This window comes from Mustela putorius, unplaced genomic scaffold (genome assembly GCF_011764305.1).
Source record: "Mustela putorius furo isolate JIRA1106 unplaced genomic scaffold, ASM1176430v1.1 tig00003988_pilon_pilon_pilon, whole genome shotgun sequence".
Classification (NCBI taxonomy): Eukaryota; Metazoa; Chordata; class Mammalia; order Carnivora; family Mustelidae; genus Mustela; species Mustela putorius.
The window spans coordinates 9,362,163-9,381,188 of record NW_025422127.1 but is presented as its reverse complement, the minus strand read 5'-3'; the positions used below and the strand labels follow the sequence as shown (position 1 = coordinate 9,381,188).

Genomic DNA, 19,026 nt, shown 5'->3' with positions numbered 1-19,026 from the left:
TTCAGTCTTTAACAGTTATAAGTATGTGTGTATGTGCTTGTGTGTATATGTGTAGCAAGTATTTGAATCCGCTTCCCTTTTTTTCCCAAGATTTATTTATTTGAGGGAGAGAGAGTTGCGGGGTTGGGGGGGGTGCGAGGGGCAAAGGGAGAGAATCTTCAAGCAGATTTCCTCACTGAACGGGGAGCCTGATACAGGACTTGAGCCCATGACCCATGAGATCATGACCTGAGTCAAAACCAAGAGTTGGGGGCGCCTGGGTGGCTCAGTGGGTTAAAGGCTCTGCCTTTGGCTCAGGTCATGATCCCAGGGTCCTGGGATTAAGCCCCACATCGGGCTCTCTGCTCGGCGGGGAGCCTGCTTCCCCCTCTCTCTGCCTGCCTCTCTGCCTACTTGTGATCTCTCTCTGTCAAATAAATAAATAAAATCTTTAAAAACAGAACAAAACAAAACAAAAAACCCAAGAGTCAGAGGCTTAGCCACCTGAGCCATGCAGGTGCCCCAATTTACTTCCTTCTCTTATCCCTGTATCATCTAACATAGGATGTATTAATAATCTTTAACTTTTTAAAATGATTTTATGTATTTATTGGAGAGAGAGTGAGAGGGAGAAACAGACTCCTTGCTGAGCAGAGATCCTGATGTGGGACTCGATCCCAGGACCCTGCAATCATGACCTGAAGCTGAAGGCAGATGCTTGACCCACTGAGCCACCCAGGCGACCAGTAATTGTTAACTTTATAGCAAAGTATTTAAGTTATAGGGTATCAAAGAGAAGAATGAATATCACTGAAAGACTTTGTTATCATCTTATCAGGAGAGAGCATGCTTTTGGTTGTATGCAGGATAGTTGTACTATGTTAGGCAGAAGTATGACTTTGCTGTTTGCCTTATTTGGAGATTAAATGTGGTTTAAGATGTATTTGGGTGCCAAGGTGATAGGATTTTTTCCAGTTTAGAAGTATTGCTAACAATGTTGTGACATTCTTATATATTTTTCCTGGTTATATACAAGTATTTCTTTTTTTTTAAATCTAAAAAAATTTTTTTTAATTAAACATATAATGTATTATTAGCCCCAGGGGTACAGGTCTGTGAATCGCCAGGTTTACACACTTCACAGCACTCACCATATCACATACCCTCCCCAATGTCCATAACCCCACAACCCTCTCCCTACCCCCCGGCCACCCTCAGTTTAAGAGTCTCTTATGGTTTGTCTCCCTCCCGATCCCATCTTGTTTCATTTATTCTTTTCCTACCCCCAAACCGCCCACATTGCATCTCCACTTCCTCATATCAGGGCAGTCATATGATAGTTGTCTTTCTCCAATTAACTTATTTCGCTAAGCATGATACGCTCTAGTTCCATCCACGTCATTGCAAATGGCAAGATTTCATTTCTTTTGATGGCTGCATAGTATTCCATTGTGTATATATTCCACCTCTTCTTTATCCATTCATCTGTTGATGGCCATCTAGGTTCTTTCCATAGTTTGACTATTGTGGACATTAACTACTATAAACATTCGGGTGCATGTGCCCCTTCAGGTCACTATGTTCGTATCTTTAGGGTAAATACCCAGTAGTGCAATTGCTGGGTCGTAAGGTAGCTCTATTTTCAACTTTTTGAGGAACCTCCATGCTGTTTTCCAGAGTGGCTGCACCAGCTTGCATTCCCACCAACAGTGTAGGAGGGTTCCCCTTTCTCTGCATCCTCGCCATCCTTCCTGACTTACATACAAGCATTTCTAAGGACATATACCGGGTAGTGGAATTGCTGATTTATAGGTTAGGAATATTTTTAGCTTCAAAAGACGCTGTAAAACATTTAGTTTCAAAATGGTTTTGCCAATATATATTCCTATTAACAGTTGATATGAGGTAGTTACTGCATCCTTGTCTATACTTGGCACTATCAATTTTTTAAATTTAGTTTTTCCTTGTGAGTATATAATTATGTTTCATAGTGTTTGCAACTGGCATTTCTTTGTTGGTAAAAATTGGGCATTTGCATTTCTTTTGTGAAATGTCTGCTGAGCTCATTTGTCCATTCTTCTATTGGATTGTTTGACTTCTTATTGATTTGTATTAGTTCTTTATATTTTTTAATGACCAGATGATCTTAGTGCAGTCTAACTTATCGATCTTTTTCTTAATGCTTTTTGTGTCTTGTTTGAGAAATCTTTCTGTGTCCTGAAGTCATTATATTTTTCCATGTTGTTTTTTTACCCCCAAATTTTTTTTAAAGATTTTATTTATTTATCTGACACAGAGAGAGAGATCACAAGTAGGCAGAGAGGCAGGCAGAGAGAGAGAGAGGGAGGGAAGAAGGTTAACCTGCTGAGCAGAGAGCCCGATGCGGGGCTTGATCCCAGGATCCTGAGATCATGACCTGACCCGAAGGCAGAGGCTTTAACCCACTGAGCCACCCAGGCGCCCCTACCCAATTTTTTTTATTGTCGTAAAATACACATAACATAAAATTTACTATTTAATAATTTTTCAGTGTAGAGTTCAGTGGCAATAAACACATTCATAAGGTTGTGCAGCCATCACCACTGACCTCCATACCTCTTGGAAAACTGAAAGATTATACCCAATGAATTCTGCATTCTGCCCTTAGTCCAGCCCCAGGCAACCACCAGTCTACTTCCTGTCTATGATTTGACTACTCTATCTCATATAACTGAACTCAGACATTATTTGTCTTTTTTTTTTTTAAAGTTTAGTTTATTTATTTGACAGAGAAAGAAAGAACACACACAAGCAGGGGGAGCAGCAGGCAGAGGGAGAAGCAGTCACCCTGCTGAGCAAGGACACAGAGCTTGATCCCAGGACCCTGGGATCATGACCTGAACTGAAGGAAGACGCTTCACTGACTGAGCTACCCAGGCACCCCAATGTTTGTCTTTTTGTAATTTGGTTTTGCACGTAACATAAATTCCTCAGGGTTCACCCATGTTGTAGCATATGTCAGAATTTCCTTACTTTTTAAGGCTGACTAATGTTCCATTGGACATATGTATCATGTTTTGCTTATCCATTCATTTGTCAATGGACATTTGAGTTGATTTCATGTCTTAGATATTTTGAATAATGCTGCTATGAGCATGAGTGTACAGATATCTGTTTGAGACTTTTTGGAGTATAGAAGTGGAATTGCTAGAAGAATAGCAATTCTACTTTTAATATTTTAAGGAGCTGTCATACTGTTTTCCATAAAGGTTGTACCATTTTACATTCCAACCAACAATGCACAAGGGTTCCGGTTTCTTTACAAGCTTGCCAACACTTGGGTTTGTTTGTTTGTTTTTTTAAAAAATTTTGATACATAATAATTTTAATGGGTATGAGGTGATATCTCATTATTGTTTTGATTACATTTCCCTAATAATTAGTGATATTGAACATCTTTTCATGTGCTTATTGGCCACTCGTATATCTTTCTTCGAGAAATGTTTATTCTAGTCTTTTGCTCCTTTTCTCCTTAGGATACCCCCTCACAGTTCCATTTTTCTATTAAAAATTTTTTTTTAATTGACATATAGTTGACACACAATATTAATCCTTTGTCTATTTTTTTTTAAAGTAATCGCTACGCACAGCATGGGGCTGGAACTTACAACCCTGTGATCAAGAATCATGCATTCCACTGACTGAGCCAGCCAGGTGCCCCCCCTTTGTCTATTTTTGAACTGAGTTGGATTTTGTGTGTGTGTGTGTGTGTGTGTTGAGTTTTAGGAGTTCCCTAAGGATTTTCTGAATCCTTATATATGATTTGTAAGTATTTTTTTTCATTCTGTGGTTTGCCTTTGTACTCTGTTGATACTGTCTTCTGGTGCAGAAATTTTTAAATTTTTACAATTTTAGAATTTTTTTAAAAAGGTTTTATTTATTTATTTGAGAGGGAGTGCAAAAGAGAGAGAGCATGACCAGGGGTGGGGGGAAAGGGTAGAGGGAGAGGGAGAAGCAGACTCCCTTATGAGCCCAATGTGGGACTTGATCCCAGGACCCTGGGATCATGAGGTGAGCTGAAGGCAGGCACTTAACCAACTGAGCCACCCAGGTGCCTTTCAGTTTCAGAACTTTGAATTGAAGTCCAATATGTGTACATTTTGTTGTTGTCTGTGACTTTGGTGTCATAGCCAAGAAATTACTATGCAATTCTAATTTCATGAAACCTTGGCCTTGTTTTCTTCTAGGAGTTTTATGATTTTAGGTCTTAAATTTAGGTCTTTGATCCATTTTCAAGTAGCTTTCTTATATGGCATTAGGTATGCATCCAACTTCATTCAATTATATTGCTTTTTAAAAGTTTTATTGTTTTGCTTTTCCCATTTAGATCTATGAAATGCCTGGAATTGATTTTTGTGTATGGTGTTAGGTAGAAGTCTAATTTTATTATTTTTCATATGGATGATTATATGGATAAACAAATGTCCTAGTACTAGTTAATGAGATTATTTTCCCATTTTTCTTCAGTGCTAACTTTATTGAGTCTCCATATGTGTGTAATTTATTCAATTTCACTGGTCTACTTACCTACCTATGTGCAGGATTACACTGTCTTAGTTGTTATAACTATAATAAATAATGATATTGAACAGAATAAGTTCACGTATTTTACTCTTTTAACCCAGTGTCTAGGCTATTTTTTTGGCCCATGTTATTGACTCAAAGGCCATCACATAAACTTGGAGTCAATTTGTCAAATTTTTAAAAAAATATTTTAAGGATTTGTTTGCAATTACAGTGAATACATAGAAATTTGGAGGATATTTACACATTTAAAATATTGAATTTTGAAAAAATATTGAATTTTGTAGTACAGCAAAGATTTACCTCGCTCTTATCATCTTAGTTTTTTAAAAGATTATTTATTTATTTATTAGAGAGAGAGAGAGAGATCGTGAGAGAGGGAACACAAACGGGGAGTGGGAGAGGGAGAATCAGGCTTCCCGCTGAGCTGGGAGCCAGATGCAGGATTGGATCCCAGGACCCTGGGATCATAACCTGAGTGGAAGGCAGACACTTAATGACTGAGCCACCCAGGCGCCCCTAATTTCTTGAATTAAAATATAGTTTTCTATGTAGACATGTTACTTATCTTTTGTTACATCTAATTCTAGGTCCTGGAGAATTTTGATGCTATTGTACATCACATTCTTTCCTAAATTTTATTTTCTTCTCTTACTAGTAAGTTGAAATATGTTAGAATTTTATATATTGATTTTTGATCTAGCAATCTTCCTAATTTTTAAAAAGATTTTATTTATGTATTTGACAGACAGAGATCACAAGTAGGCAGGGAGGCAGGCAGAGAGAGGCGGGAAGCAGGCTCCCCGCTGAGCAGAGAGCCTGATGCTGGGCTTGGATCCCAGGACCCCAAGATCATGACCTGAGCCGGAGGCAGAGGCTTAACTCAGGTGCCCCGGTCTTCTTAATTTTTTAATCCTAATAATTTATCTGTAGACCTAAAACTTTTTTCCATACATAATTTTCATGTAAAGAATCATATTTTTTCATTTTTAAAATTCTTATACCTTGTAATTTGTGTGTGTGTGTCATTATTGTACTTATCAGGATTTCCAGTACAATACCAAACAGATGTAGGAATCATGGGCAGCTACAGATTATTCTCTCAGTCTAACAGGGAAAGCTTTGAACGTTTTACCATTACGTATGTTATTTGCCATGGCTCAAACTTACACTTTGATTAAGAGTCATGCCTGTTTGTAACAGAAGAACACTCTGTCCCCAGCCCACTTGGTCCAGAAATGCAGCGCAAGTAGGCCCTGTAAATCCATGAAAATCCTCCAAATACCCCACCCCTATTCCTGTGGTGACTCCTGTGGCCGGTAGAGAGGGAGGGGGAGGGGAGGAATTCCCGCTAATGCTTTGTTTACAGATCTAGTGGGACCATCTGCTTCTGGGGACCGCAGTGGCTCTTCAGCCCAACACTGACACCATCTGGATTGAAGAGGAATGAACTATAGCCGCCCTTGGGTTGGACTTAGAGCAGTTTGGTGGGTGATCACTCAGAAAGCCTGGCCATTAACACTTTGTGCTGACAGCTGGCCTGCTCTAAAGGGATCTTACCCTATGGCTCCGCCAGTGAGAAGCCAAGGGGTGGATATTTAGCAATAAACCCTTGTAGGGTCAGAATATGTGGAAAGACAGGTGCTTGGCTGACTCAGTTGGTGGAACCTGAGACTCTTGTACTCGGGGTGGAGACTTTGAGGCCCATGTTGGGTGTAGTGGAGATGACTTTAAAAATTAAAAGAATATATATATGGAAAGACTTTTGGGTTCTCTTGCAAGAGCCTGAAGTAGTTGTTACTGTCTTTCCCTGTGTAAGGGACTGACACCCCCAGCAGTCGGGAAGCTACTGCCCCACTGTAGACCCAGCAAATTGGGTGCATAGGAAGAGTGGCCACTGAGGTGCTTGGGTACGATGGCATTTTGCCAAGGATGGTGGCTTGCTCTGGAGATACAGTGACTTGGTTCATGAAGTAACAGCATGCCCCTTGTGTTTGGAACAACACCTAAGGCAATTACCAAAGAAGTGTGGATCTATTTGCCATAGTACCCAACCACTAAGTGGTTGGCAAATTGATTATAGTGGCCCCTCCCTCTGAATGAGCGTTTTTTTTTTTTTTTTTTAAGATTTCATTTATTTATTTGACAGACAGTGGAAGAAAGAGCAAGAGAAAGCACAAGGCGGCAGAGAGCAGCAGAGGGAGAGAGAGAAACAGGCTTCCTATTGATCAGGGAACCCGATTCAGGGCTAGATCCAGGATTGAGACCCAAAACTGAAGGCAGATGCTGAATCAACTGAGCCACCCAGGGGCCCCCTGAAGGAAGGTTCTAAATGAGTCCTGGTTTGTGTAGACGCTGCATCAGGTTGAAACCAAGGTTTTCCCTGTCACCGTGCAAAACCAGGCTGTTACCATTAGGGAATTAGAGAAGTTGAGTACCAAGTACTCCCACTCAATAGAGTTGGGGGGTCATGTTCCAAGGTCATGATATGCAAGACTAGGCAAAAGAGCATGGCATTGAATGGAGGTTTCATCTCCCCTATACCCTGTAAGCAGCAGAACTGGTAGAAAGGAAAAATAGAATATTTAAGTAGCAGGTTGCATTTTTTTTTAAAGATTTTATTTATTTATTTGACAGAGAGAGAATACAAGTAGGCAGAGAGGCAGGCAGAGAGAGAGAGAGAGGAGGAAGCAGGCTCCCTGCTGAGCAGAGAGCCCGATGCGGGACTCGATCCCAGGACCCTGAGATCATGACCTGAGCCAAAGGCAGCGGCTTAACCCACTGAGCCACCCAGGCGCCCGCATTTTTTTTTTTTTAAAGATTTTATTTATTTATTTGAGAGAGAGAGAGAGAATGTGAGAATGAGAGCATGAGAGGAGAGAAGTCAGTGGGAGAAGCAGACTCCCTGCTGAGCAGGAAGCCTGATGTGGGACTTGATCCCTTCCCTGGGACTCTAGGATCATGACCTGAGCCAACGGCAGTTGCTTAACCAACTGAGCCATCCAGGCACCAGCAGGTTGTATTATTAACAAGTAAAACCACTTGGGCTGGGTGGACTGAAGTACTGCCCCAGCCTTTAATACATTTGAATGATCAGCCAGTAGAGCCTATTGCTCTGTGTGCCCAACTGGGGACTACTGCTGAGACACTTGGTGTCATAAAAGTGTAAAAATCATGGGAAACAACCAATGCCCCAAGTCTTACTGTGGATCCACGTGATATGCTGCTGAGAACACCAAGCCCCAGTGGTGCCTGAAAAAAGAATGATCTACTAGAATTTGCAGTGGGATGTCCCATCAGGGTGGGTGAGTTACTTTTTGCCCCTGGCTGAGGGGGTACAGCTTGATCTCACTGGGATCCTGTTGTCTTGCTACAAGCTGCACCTATTGAAATGCACCCTACCTGGATTGGAACACCCAAGGGATGAAGAGGGGAGGGGTGAGGATGGGGGTCCTCATCGGGCATATCTTACTCCTAGTCCATCTCCTCACACCTGACATCGCTGTCTGCCCCCAGGTAACATGTATGAACAACCAGGTCAAGTTCCTAAAGCTGCCAACTTTCTTTTCCTCAAGTTCAGGTGGGCACATTCTGTTTTCATTTGTACAGTTATTTGACTGCCATCTTTGTCCCTCTCTTTGGGCCTGGAGAAAAATGTGGCACTCATAGAAGTCCTTATAATATTTACCCAAATGCCTTAAATGATAGCTGGCAAAGCCTGTCTTTACTGACTACTGAAATGTCTCTCGTGAGAAGAACTGTCCTCCAAAATAGGATGGACTTGGACATCATTACTGCCTTGCAAGGGTTATCCAAGGAGAATGTTGTGTGGTCATGCCTGATGAGTCTGCTAATATATTATCTTTATTAAGTCATATGAGGGGGCCCCTGGGTGGCTCAGTTAGTTAAGCATCTGCCTTCAGCTCAGGTCATGATCCCAGGGTCCTGGGATTGAGCCCCACGTCTGGGCTCCCTGCTCAGCTGGAGCCTGCTTCTCTCTCTTCCTCAGCCTGCTGCTCCCTCTGCATATGCTCTTTTTCTCTCTCTCTCTGATTGTCAAATAAATAAAAATCTTAAAAAAAATTTCTTAAAGAACTGTCACACAAGAAGCAGAGTGTCAGAGGAATTAACGGAAGAGGGTGTGATTGCTGGTTGACTTGTGACCCAGGTCTGGGCAACTGGAGGCTCCTCATCCCTCCCATATCCTTGGAATGTATATTCTGTCCACTGTTCCCACAGTTCTTTCCCACAATTCTTTGGCAATTGCCTTGGATGTTGTTCTGAACACAAAGGGCATACTGTTACTTCATGAACCATTTTCAAGGACACACAGCCTTGAGAGAGTGAGATTTCATCAGGACCATCTGGATGGCATACGTTACTGAATTCACTTAAGGCCTCCTTATAACTTTGAAGATCCTGGAAGACAGATGCAGAGATCCAGTCTTTTTTTTTTTTTTTTTTTTGTAATATCTATCCTATTGTTTTATATTCTTTTTTAAAAAAATTAATATATAATGTATTATTTGCCCTGGGGTACAGGTCTGTGAATCATCAGGATTACACACTTCACAGCACTCACCATAGCACATACCCTCCCCAATGTCCATAACCCAACCACCCTCTCCCTACCCCCCAACCCCCACTGCAACCCTCAGTTTGTTTGTGAGATTAAGAGTCTCTTATGGTTTGTCTCCCTCCTGATCCCATCTTGTTTCATTTTTTCCTTCCCTACTCCCCAAACCTTCCACTTTGCCTCTCAAATTTCTCATATCAGGGAAAGCATATGATAATTGTCTTTCTATGATTGACTTATTTCGCTCAACATAATACCCTCTAGTTCCAACCACGTCGTTGCAAATGGCAAGACTTCATTTCTTTTTTTTTTTTTTTTAAAGATTTTATTTATTTATTTGACAGAGAGAGATCACAGTAGGAGAGAGGAAGGGAAGAGATCACAGAGAGAGGAAGGGAAGCAGGCCCCCTGCCGAGCAGAGAGCCTGATGTGGGACTCGATCCCAGGACCCTGAGATCATGACCTGAGCCGAAGGCAGCGGCTTTAACCCACTGAGCCACCCAGGCGCCCCAAGACTTCATTTCTTTTGATGGCTGAATAGTATTCCATTGTATGTATATAGCACATCTTCTTTATCCATTCATCTGTTGATGGCCATCTAGGCTCTTTCCATAGTTTGGCTATTGTGGACATTGCTACTATAAGCATTTAGGTGCAGATGCCCCTTTGGATCACTACATTTGTATCTTTAGGGTAAATACCCAGTAGTGCAATTGCTGGGTCATAGGGTAGCTCTATTTTCAACTTTTTGAGGAACCTTCATGCTGTTTCCCAGAGTGGCTGCACCAGCTTGCATTCCCACCAACAGTGTTGGAGGGTTCCCCTTTCTCCGCATCCTCTATAGCATCTGTCATTTCCTGACTTATTAATTTAAGTCATTCTGACTGGTGTGAGGTGGTATCTCATTGTGGTTTTGGTTTGTATTTCCCTGATGCTGAGTGATGTGGAGCACTTCTTCATGTCTCTGTTGGCCATTTGGATGTCTTCTTTGCAGAAGTGTCTGTTCATGTCCTTTGCCCATTTCTTGATTGGATTATTTGTTATTTGGGTGTTGAGTTTGATAAGTTCTTTATAGATTTTGGATACTAGCTCTTTATCTGATATGTCATTTGCAAATATCTTCTCCCATTCTGTCAGTTATCTTTTGGTTGTATTAACTGTTTCCTTTGCTGTGTAAAAGCTTTTGATCTTGATGAAGTCCTAATAGTTCACTTTTGCTCTTGCTTCCCTTGCTTTTGGTGATGTTTCTAGGAAGAGGTTGCTGTGGCTAATGTAGAAGAGGTTGCTGCCTGTGTTCTCCTCAAAGATTTTGATGGATTCCTGTCTCACATTGAGGTATTTTATCCATTTTGAGTCTATTTTTGTGTGTGGTGTAAGGAAATGGTCCAGTTGCATTCTTCTGCATGTGGCTGCCCAATTTTCCCAACACCATTTGTTGAAGAAACTGTCTTTTTTCCATTGGACATTCTTTCCTGCTTTGTCAAAGATTAGTTGACCATAGAGTTGAGGGTCTATTTCTGGGCTCTCTCTTCTGCTCTATTGATCTGTGTGTCTGTTTTTGTGCCATTACCATACTGTCTTGATGATGACAACCTTGTAATAGAGCTTGAAGTCTGGAATTGTGATGCCACCAACTTTGGCTTTCTTTTTCAACATTCCTTTGGCTATTTGAGGTCTTTTATGGTTCCATATAAATTTTAGGATTATTTGTTCCATTGCTTTGAAAAAAAAAAAAGGATGGTATTTTGATAGGGATTGCAACATGTAGATTGTTTTAGGTAGCATAGATGTTTTCACAATATTTGTTCTTCTAATCCATGAGCATGGAACATTTTTCCATTTCTTTGTGTCTTCCTCAATTTCTCTCATGAATACTTTATAGTTTTCTGAGTACAGATTTTTTGTCTCTTTGGTTAGATTTATTCCTAGGTATCTTATGGTTTCGGGTACAATTGTAAATGGGATTGACTCCTTAATTTTTCTTTCTTTTTTTAAAAAATTTTATTTATTTATCTGACAGAGAGAGAGAGAGATCACAAGTAGGCAGAGAGGCAGGCAGAGAGAGGGGAGGAAGCAGGTTCCCCACTGAGCAGAGAGCCTGTTGCGGGGCTTGATCCTAGGACCTTGGGATCATGAGCCAAAGGCAGAGGCTTAACCCACTGAGCCACCCAGGTGCCCCTTAATTTTTCTTTCTTCTGTCTTGTTGTTGGTATATAGAAATGCAGATGATTTCTGTGCATTGATTTTATATCTTGATTCTTGACTGAATTCCTGTACAAGTTCTAGCAGATTTGGCATGGAGTCTTTTGGGTTTTCCACAGAAAGTATCCTATCATCTGCAAAGATGATAGTTTGACTTCTTTGCCAATTTGGATGCCTTTAATTTCTTTTTGTTGTCTGATGGTGAGGCTAGGACTTCTAGTATTATGTTGAATAGCAGTGGTGATAATGGATATCCCTGCCATGTTCCTGACCTTGGTAGAAAAGCTCTCAGTTTCTCTCCATTGAGAACGATATTTGCTGTGGGTTTTTCATAGATGGCATTGATGATATTGAGATATGTACCCTATATTCCTACATTTTGAAGAGTTTTGATGAAGAAAGGATGCAATCCTTTGTCAAATGTTTTTTCTGCATCTATTAAGAATATCATGTGGTTCTTATTCTTTCTTTTATTAATGCATTGTATCACATTGACTTGTGGATGTTGAACCAAACTTGCAGCACTGGAAAAAAATCCCACTTGGTTGTGGTGGATAATCCTTTTAATGTACTGTCAGATCCTATTGGCTAGTATTTTGGTGAGAATTTTCACATCTGTGTTCATCAAGGATATTGGTCTGTAATTCTCTTTTTTGATGAGGTCTTTGTCTGGTTTGGTAATGTCAAGCTAATGCTGGCCTCATAAAATGAGTTTGGGAGTTTTCTTTCCATTTCTATTCTTTGGAACAGTTTCAGGAGAATAGGTATTAATTCTTTAAATGTTTAGTAGAGGGGCACATGGGTGGCTCAGTGGGTTAAGCCTCTGCCTTTGGCATGGGTCATGATCCCAGGTTCCTGGGATTGAGCCCCACATCGGGCTCTCTGCTCGGCAGGGAGCCTGTTTCTCCTTCTCTCTCTGCCTGCAGCTCTGACTACTTGTGATCTCTCTCTCTCTCTGTGTCAAATAAATAAATAAAATCTTAAAAAAAAAATGTTTGGTAGAATTCCCCTGGGAAGCCATCTGGCCCTGGGCTCTTGTTTTTTGGGAGATTTTTGATGACTGCTTCAATCTCCTTAATGGTTATGGGTCTGCTCAGGTTTTCTATTTCTTCCTGGTTCAGATTTGGTATTTTATATATCTCTAGGAATGCATCCATTTCTTCCAGATTGTCAAATTTGCTGGCGTATAGTTGCTCATAGTATGTTCTTATAATTGTATGTATTTGGTGTTGGTTGTGATCTGTCCTCTTTCATTCATGATTTTATTTATTTGGGTCCTTTCTCTTTTCTTTTTGATAAGTCTGGCCAGGGGTTTATCAATCTTATTAATTCTTTCCAAGAACCAGTTCCTAGTTTCGTTGATTTGTTCTACTGTTCTTTGGTTTCTATTTCATTGATTTCTGCTCTGATTTTTCTTATTTCTCTATTGCTGGGTTTAGGCTTTCTTTGCTGTTCCTTCTCTAGCTCCTTTAGATGTAGGGTTAGGTTGTAGTATTTGAGACCTTTCTTGTTTCTTGAGAAAGGCTTGTATTGCTATATACTTTCCTCTCAGGACTGCCTTTGCTATGTCCCACAGATTTTTGAACAGTTGTGTTTTCATTTTCATTTGTTTCCATGAATATTTTCAATTCTTCTTTAATTTCCTGGTTTACTCATTCATTCTTTAGTAGGATGCTCTTTAGCTTCCATGTGTTTGAGTTCTTTCCAACTTTCCTCATGTGAGTGAGTTCTAGCTTCAGAGCATTGCAGTCTGAAAATATGCAGGGAATGATCCCAATCTTTCAGTACCAGTTCAGACCTGATTTGAGAGCAAATTATAGTAGAGAATACTCTACTGATTTATTCTGGAGAATGTTCCATGTGCACTAGAGAAGAATATGTATTCAGTTGCTTTGGGATGGAATGTTATGAATATATCTGTGATGACCATCTGGTCCGGTGTGTAATTTAAGGCCTTTATTTCCTTGTTGATCTTTTGCTTGGATGATCTGTCCATTTCAATGAGGGGAGTGTTAAAGTCCCCTACTATTATTTGTATTATTGTTGATGTGTTTCTTTGATTTTGTTATTAATTGGTATATATAGTTGGCTGCTCCCATGTTAGGGGCATAGATATTTAAAATTGTTAGATCTTCTTGTTGGACAGAACCTTTGAGTATGATATAGTGTCCTTCTTCATCTCTTATTATAGTCTTTGGCTTAAAATTTAATTTATCTCTTATAAGAATTGCCACCCCAGCTTTCTTTTGATATCCATTAGCATGGTAAATTGTTTTCCACCCCCTCACTTTAAATCTGGAGGTGTTTTTGGGTTTAAAATGGGTTTCTTGTAGACAACATATTGATGGGTTTTATTTTTTTATCCATCCTGATACCCTGTGTCTTTTGATTGGGATATTTAGACCATTTGCATTCATGGTAACTATTGAAAGATATGAATTTAATGCTGTTGTATTGCCTGTAAGGTGACGGTTACTGTATATTGTCTCTGTTCCTTTCTGGTCTAATACTTTTAGGGTCTCTCTTTGCTTAGAGGACCCCTTTCAATATTTCCTATAGGGCTGGTTTGGTGTTTGCAAATTCTTTTAGTTTTTGTTTGTCCTGGAAACTTTTGATTTCTCCTTCTATTTTCAATGATAGCCCAGCTGGATATAGTATTCTTGGCTGCATATTTTTCTCATTTAGTGCTCTGAATATATCATGCCAGTTTTTTTCTGGCCTGCCAGGTCTCTGTGGATAAGTCTGCTGTCAATCTAATATTTTTACCATTGTATGTTACAGACTTCTTGTCCCAAGCTGCTTTCAGGATTTTCTCTTTGTCACTAAGACTTGTAAGTTTCATTTTTAGATGATGGGTTGTGGACCCATTTTTATTGATTTTGAGGGGGCTTCTCTGTGCCTCCTGGATTTTGATGCTTGTTCCCTTTGCCATATTAAGGAAATTCTCTACTATAATTTGTTCTAATACCTTCTGCCCCCCCTTCTTCTGGAATCCCAAATAATCTAATATTGTTTCATCTTATGATAGCACTTATCTATTGAATTCTCCCCCGTCATCCAATAGTTGTTTGTCTCTCTTCTGCTAAGCTTCTTTATTTTACATTATTTTGTCTTCTATATCACCAATTCTCTCTTCCCCCTCATTTATCCTACTTAGCATTGAGCCTCCATTTTTTTTTTTAAAGATTTTTATTTATTTATTTGCCAGAGAGAGATCACAAGTAGGCAGAGAGGCAGGCAGAGAGAGAGAGAGAGAGGGAAGCAGGCTCCCTGCTGAGCAGAGAGCCCGATGCGGGACTCGATCCCAGGACCCTGAGATCACGACCTGAGCTGAAGGCAGCGGCTTAACCCACTGAGCCACCCAGGCGCCCGAGCCTCCATTTTTTATGTACCTCGTTATTAGCTTTTTTGATTTCAGCTTGGTTAGATTTTAGTTCTTTTATCTCTCCAGAAAGGGCTTTTATTTCTCCAGACAGGGTTTCTCTAATATCTTCCATGCCTTTTTCGAGCCCACCTAGCACCTTGAGAATTGTCATTCTGAACTTTAGATCTGACATATTACCAATGTCTGTATTGATTAGGTCCCTATCCTTCAGTACTGCCTCTTGTTCTTTTTCTTTGTGGTGAGCTTTTCTGCCCTGTCATTTTATCCAGATAAGAATATATAAATAGGGGCGCCTGGGTGGCTCAGTGGGTTAAGCTGCTGCCTTCGGCTCAGGTCATGATCTCGGAGTCCTGGGATCGAGTCCCACATCGGGCTCTCTGCTCAGCAGGGAGCCTGCTTCCTCCTCTCTCTCTGCCTGCCTCTCTGCCTACTTGTGATCTCTCTCTGTCAAAAAAAAAAAAAAAAGAATATATAAATATATTCTTATATAAGAATATATATATTCATATATATATATATATATATATATATATATATCCAGATAAGAATAAAGGGTGACAAAGACCACAGAAAAATGTATGCTAACCAAATCATAAGAGACCTGAAACTGGGGTGGGGGAGAAGAAAGGGGGTAAAAAGAAATCTAAAAAATTAAATAAATAAATTAATAAGAATATAAATAAATATATATATATAATTTAAACATATATATGTTTATATAAAGATGAAAATTCTAAAAAATTTCTAAGAAAGGAATTGATAAGATAAGTTGGTTGGAAAAAGAAAGAAAAAGAAAGTGGAGAGAATTTGCTCAGGCTGAACACCAGAACAAAGCCCTGTGCTAGATTTAGGGTATATTTTGATCTATTAAAAGAAACTGTATCCCAAAATTTTTTAGAAGAAAAAACCCTATATGTATACAAAAAATAATGTTACATACAATGAAGGATAAAATATGAGTATAATAATGAAGGTTTAAAATATTTTTTAAGGTATTGTTAAGATAAACTAGTTAAAAATCATTAAAAGAGGAAAGAAGAAAAGTTAAATTAGAATAAGAAAAAATAAAATAAAATAAATTTAATCAACTTTGTAAGACTAAAGGATCATGGGGAGAAAGCCATGAATTCCATGCTTTACTCTCCTCTTTTGGAGTTCTGCAGTTCTCATTGATCAGTGAACTTGGTCTTGGCTGGGTGTTCTTTTTTTTTTAAAGATTTTATTTATTTTATTTGACAGACAGAGATCACAAGTAGGCAAAGAGGCAGGCAGAGAGAGAGAGAGGAGGAAGCAGGCTCCCTGCTGAGCAGAGAGCCCGATGCGGGACTCGATCCCAGGACCCTGAGATCATGACCTGAGCCAAAGGCAGCGGCTTAACCCACTGAGCCACCCAGGCGCCCCTTGGCTGGATGTTCTTGCTAATCACTGCTTGTTGCAGTGTTTCTCAAGTGTCTTTGCCTGAGGCAGAATTGTAACCCCCTTGCCAGGGGCTGGGCTAAGTAATCTGCTCAGGTTTGCTCTCAGGAGCTTTTGTTCCCACGGGAATGAAAATGGCAGCTTCCCAGTGTCTGGCCCAGAGGAGCCAAGAGCTCAGGGTCCCACTCCTCAGTGCACCCTCAGTGAAAAGCACTCAATCACTCCCATCTCCCTGGTCTCTGGCCGCGCTCTGAACCCACCCAGCCTGTGACCGAGCCTCTCTGTCTCTGGCACACGGCCCCATTTGGAGTCTCTAAACGCAGAAGATTGCTGCTGTGCTGCTCTTCAAGTGGAGGAAGGTGGGTCTCCCTGGATCTGCCACTTGTGGGGTCCCTGCTCAAAGAGCAGTGGTCCGACTGTGCCATGGATCACAGTTTATGGTAATCCCAAGCTGAGAGCTCACTCCTTGGATCTTTCTCGTAGCTGGATTCCCTGCTCTGATACCAGGGAGCTATGCTACACTTAGACACCCCAATCCCTCTGTGACCCCATGGGACCCGAGACTGCCCTGTTCCCATGAGGGCTCCACCCCTGCTTAGCCTCTGGAGCAATATCCCTGAGTGGAGCAGAATTCTAAAAGTTTGGATTTTGCACTCTGTTGCTCCACCACTTGCTGGGAGCTGGCCCCTCCCCCTGTGGCCTATCTTCCTGTCACTTCCATGTCCTACCTTTCAGAAAGTGGTCGGTTTTCTGTTTCTAGAGTTGCTACTCTTCTTCTCTTCAATTTCCTGTTGGGTTTGTAGGTGTTTGGAATGGTTTGATAACTATCTAGCTGAACTCCTGCGACCTGATGTCATCTCAGTCTGCTACTCCTCTGCCATCTTGACTCCCTCCCTCTGAGATCCATTCATCTTGTGGTGAATGAAATGTGCATTTTGATTGATGAAACCTGAGTTGAAGGGGGTGAGTTCATAAAAGGAGGCAAGATGAGATTTAAAAAACAAGGGATAGAAGTATAATATATTTATAACCTTGATATACCTTTTTTTTTTTTAAAGATTTTATTTACTTATTTGACAGAGAGAGAGAGAGGGAACACAAGCAGGAGTTGCCGCTGAGGGAGAGGGAGAAGTAGGCTTCCTGCTGAGCAGGGAGCCTGATGCAGGACTTGATCCCAGGACTGTGAGATCATGACCTGAACTGAACGCAGATGCTTATCTGACTGAGCCACACAGATGTCCCCAAAACCGCATTATTTCCCAACAGTTCAATTTCCTCGCTTATGGTTTAGAGTGATGATCAAGTGAGGTAATACACAAAAAATTGTATATAAATATACATAAGTAATATATAAAAATTCTGTGTACAGTCTAGTACTATAAAAAATGTTGATGTTGTTCTTATCTTCACTTTTTCCAGTCACATGAGATTCTGCCAGTAGGTAACACAGAGAAGACAAGCATCACAAATACTCAGCATCTAAGGAAAAAAAAAGATGAAATTATTAATTCCATATTGCAGTCAATAAACATTTAAGGGCTTTAGTAGTATATTTGGGAATATGACTACATGGTAATGGTGTCATGTCTGTGTACGCACATGCCTCTTTGTACGTTGAGCAGAATAACAAATAGGGCAGTCAGCGGTTCTTTGTGTCACTGGCTGGAACATGAAAAGTTTTTTTTTTTTTTAAAAACATGTATTCTCACTTTATTAAATCCTACTATCAGCCCCTACAGCTACCAAAAATGCAGCAAATCCCTATTTGAATTGTTTTAATAATGCACCAAAGGCAACACTGTTTGCAAAACCATCCGTGTATCTCCAAGCTTCATGGAGGCGCCATGGATCCCTTAGGCCTTGTGCAGCCAGCTTCTGGGCAGTGTCTAATGGTTTTCCATTTATCTTCCACAGTTTATAATCTGGAAGTTCTGGTTTAATGTAACCAAGTTCACCTCCATGTCCATGGGCCATGTCTGATAGCAATCTGAGCTCTCACAACACTCAGTACTCAACCCTCCAGCCAGAGCCAAATGGCAATGGTGGACTGTAGAAAGCTGATGGTATATCCAAGAACTATGGGACACAGTCTTTCTCTGGAAGTCAATATGTTCCTTCTTTATTTCCTTACTACTTAGTGTACTATGTATAAAACATTCTTACCTTTTGGGTCTTTTTTTAGGTTTCTGCTTGTACATATCTTTATTGTATTTCTTCCTCCTTTTATGAAACCATTGCTTTATCTGTAAAAAAATGAGGTGGGGAGATGATGAATGAAGGAATAAGGATATTGGTTTACATGAGTGATAGTACTACAAGGTGACTCTGTTGATAAATAGGTTTCATACCTGTTTTACTGTCATGTTAAATTCAAATGCAAGTGATCGGATATCTCCTATTGTGGGGCATTTGTTTAACTTAAAGTTTGCCCAGAGAGTGTCCATGAGGGGTTTGCTGACTATTCTTTTCTGGGGATATTGTTCTTCATTTTTCTCTTCTTTTTCCTGTTCCTCTTCCAGTCCGTCTTCTATTTCTACTTCTTTTTCTTCTCTTTCTCTTTCTTTCCATTTTTTCTTTCCCTTTCTTTCATCTTCACTACGATTCCTCTTTGCTTGCCCTGGATTTTGATCGCAAAGCATAGTTGGTTCTTTCTGTATAGCAAAATCTGTGGAATAAACTCAAACTGCAGCTAAATTTGACATGTAGATCATAGTCCACATTCTACAATGTGAGACTCTTTGATTTTCATAAAGCAGCAGTGTTGTACATTGTTGGAAATAAGGGAAGAAAGAAAAATTAAGGTTATCAAAATCAATGAAGATTTTCATAAGAAGATCAGTTTATTTATTTATTTTTAAAGATTTTATTTATTTACTTGAGAGAATGAGTGAGAGAGAGAGAGAAA

The 19,026-nt window shown here is 40.2% G+C and overlaps 1 protein-coding gene across 1 annotated transcript in view; it reads right to left on the bottom strand.

The window, feature by feature from the left end:
* Positions 1-18,760, bottom strand: part of NANOGNB (NANOG neighbor homeobox) — a 39,755-nt gene extending 20,995 nt beyond the window's left edge. The window contains exons 1-2 of the mRNA XM_004766741.3: positions 18,470-18,760; positions 18,285-18,364 (exon numbers count right to left, since the gene is read on the bottom strand). Coding sequence (XP_004766798.3) covers positions 18,285-18,364; positions 18,470-18,760 — 371 coding nt within the window. The remainder of the gene's footprint in view (positions 1-18,284; positions 18,365-18,469) is intronic.
* Positions 18,761-19,026: the final 266 nt, after the last annotated feature.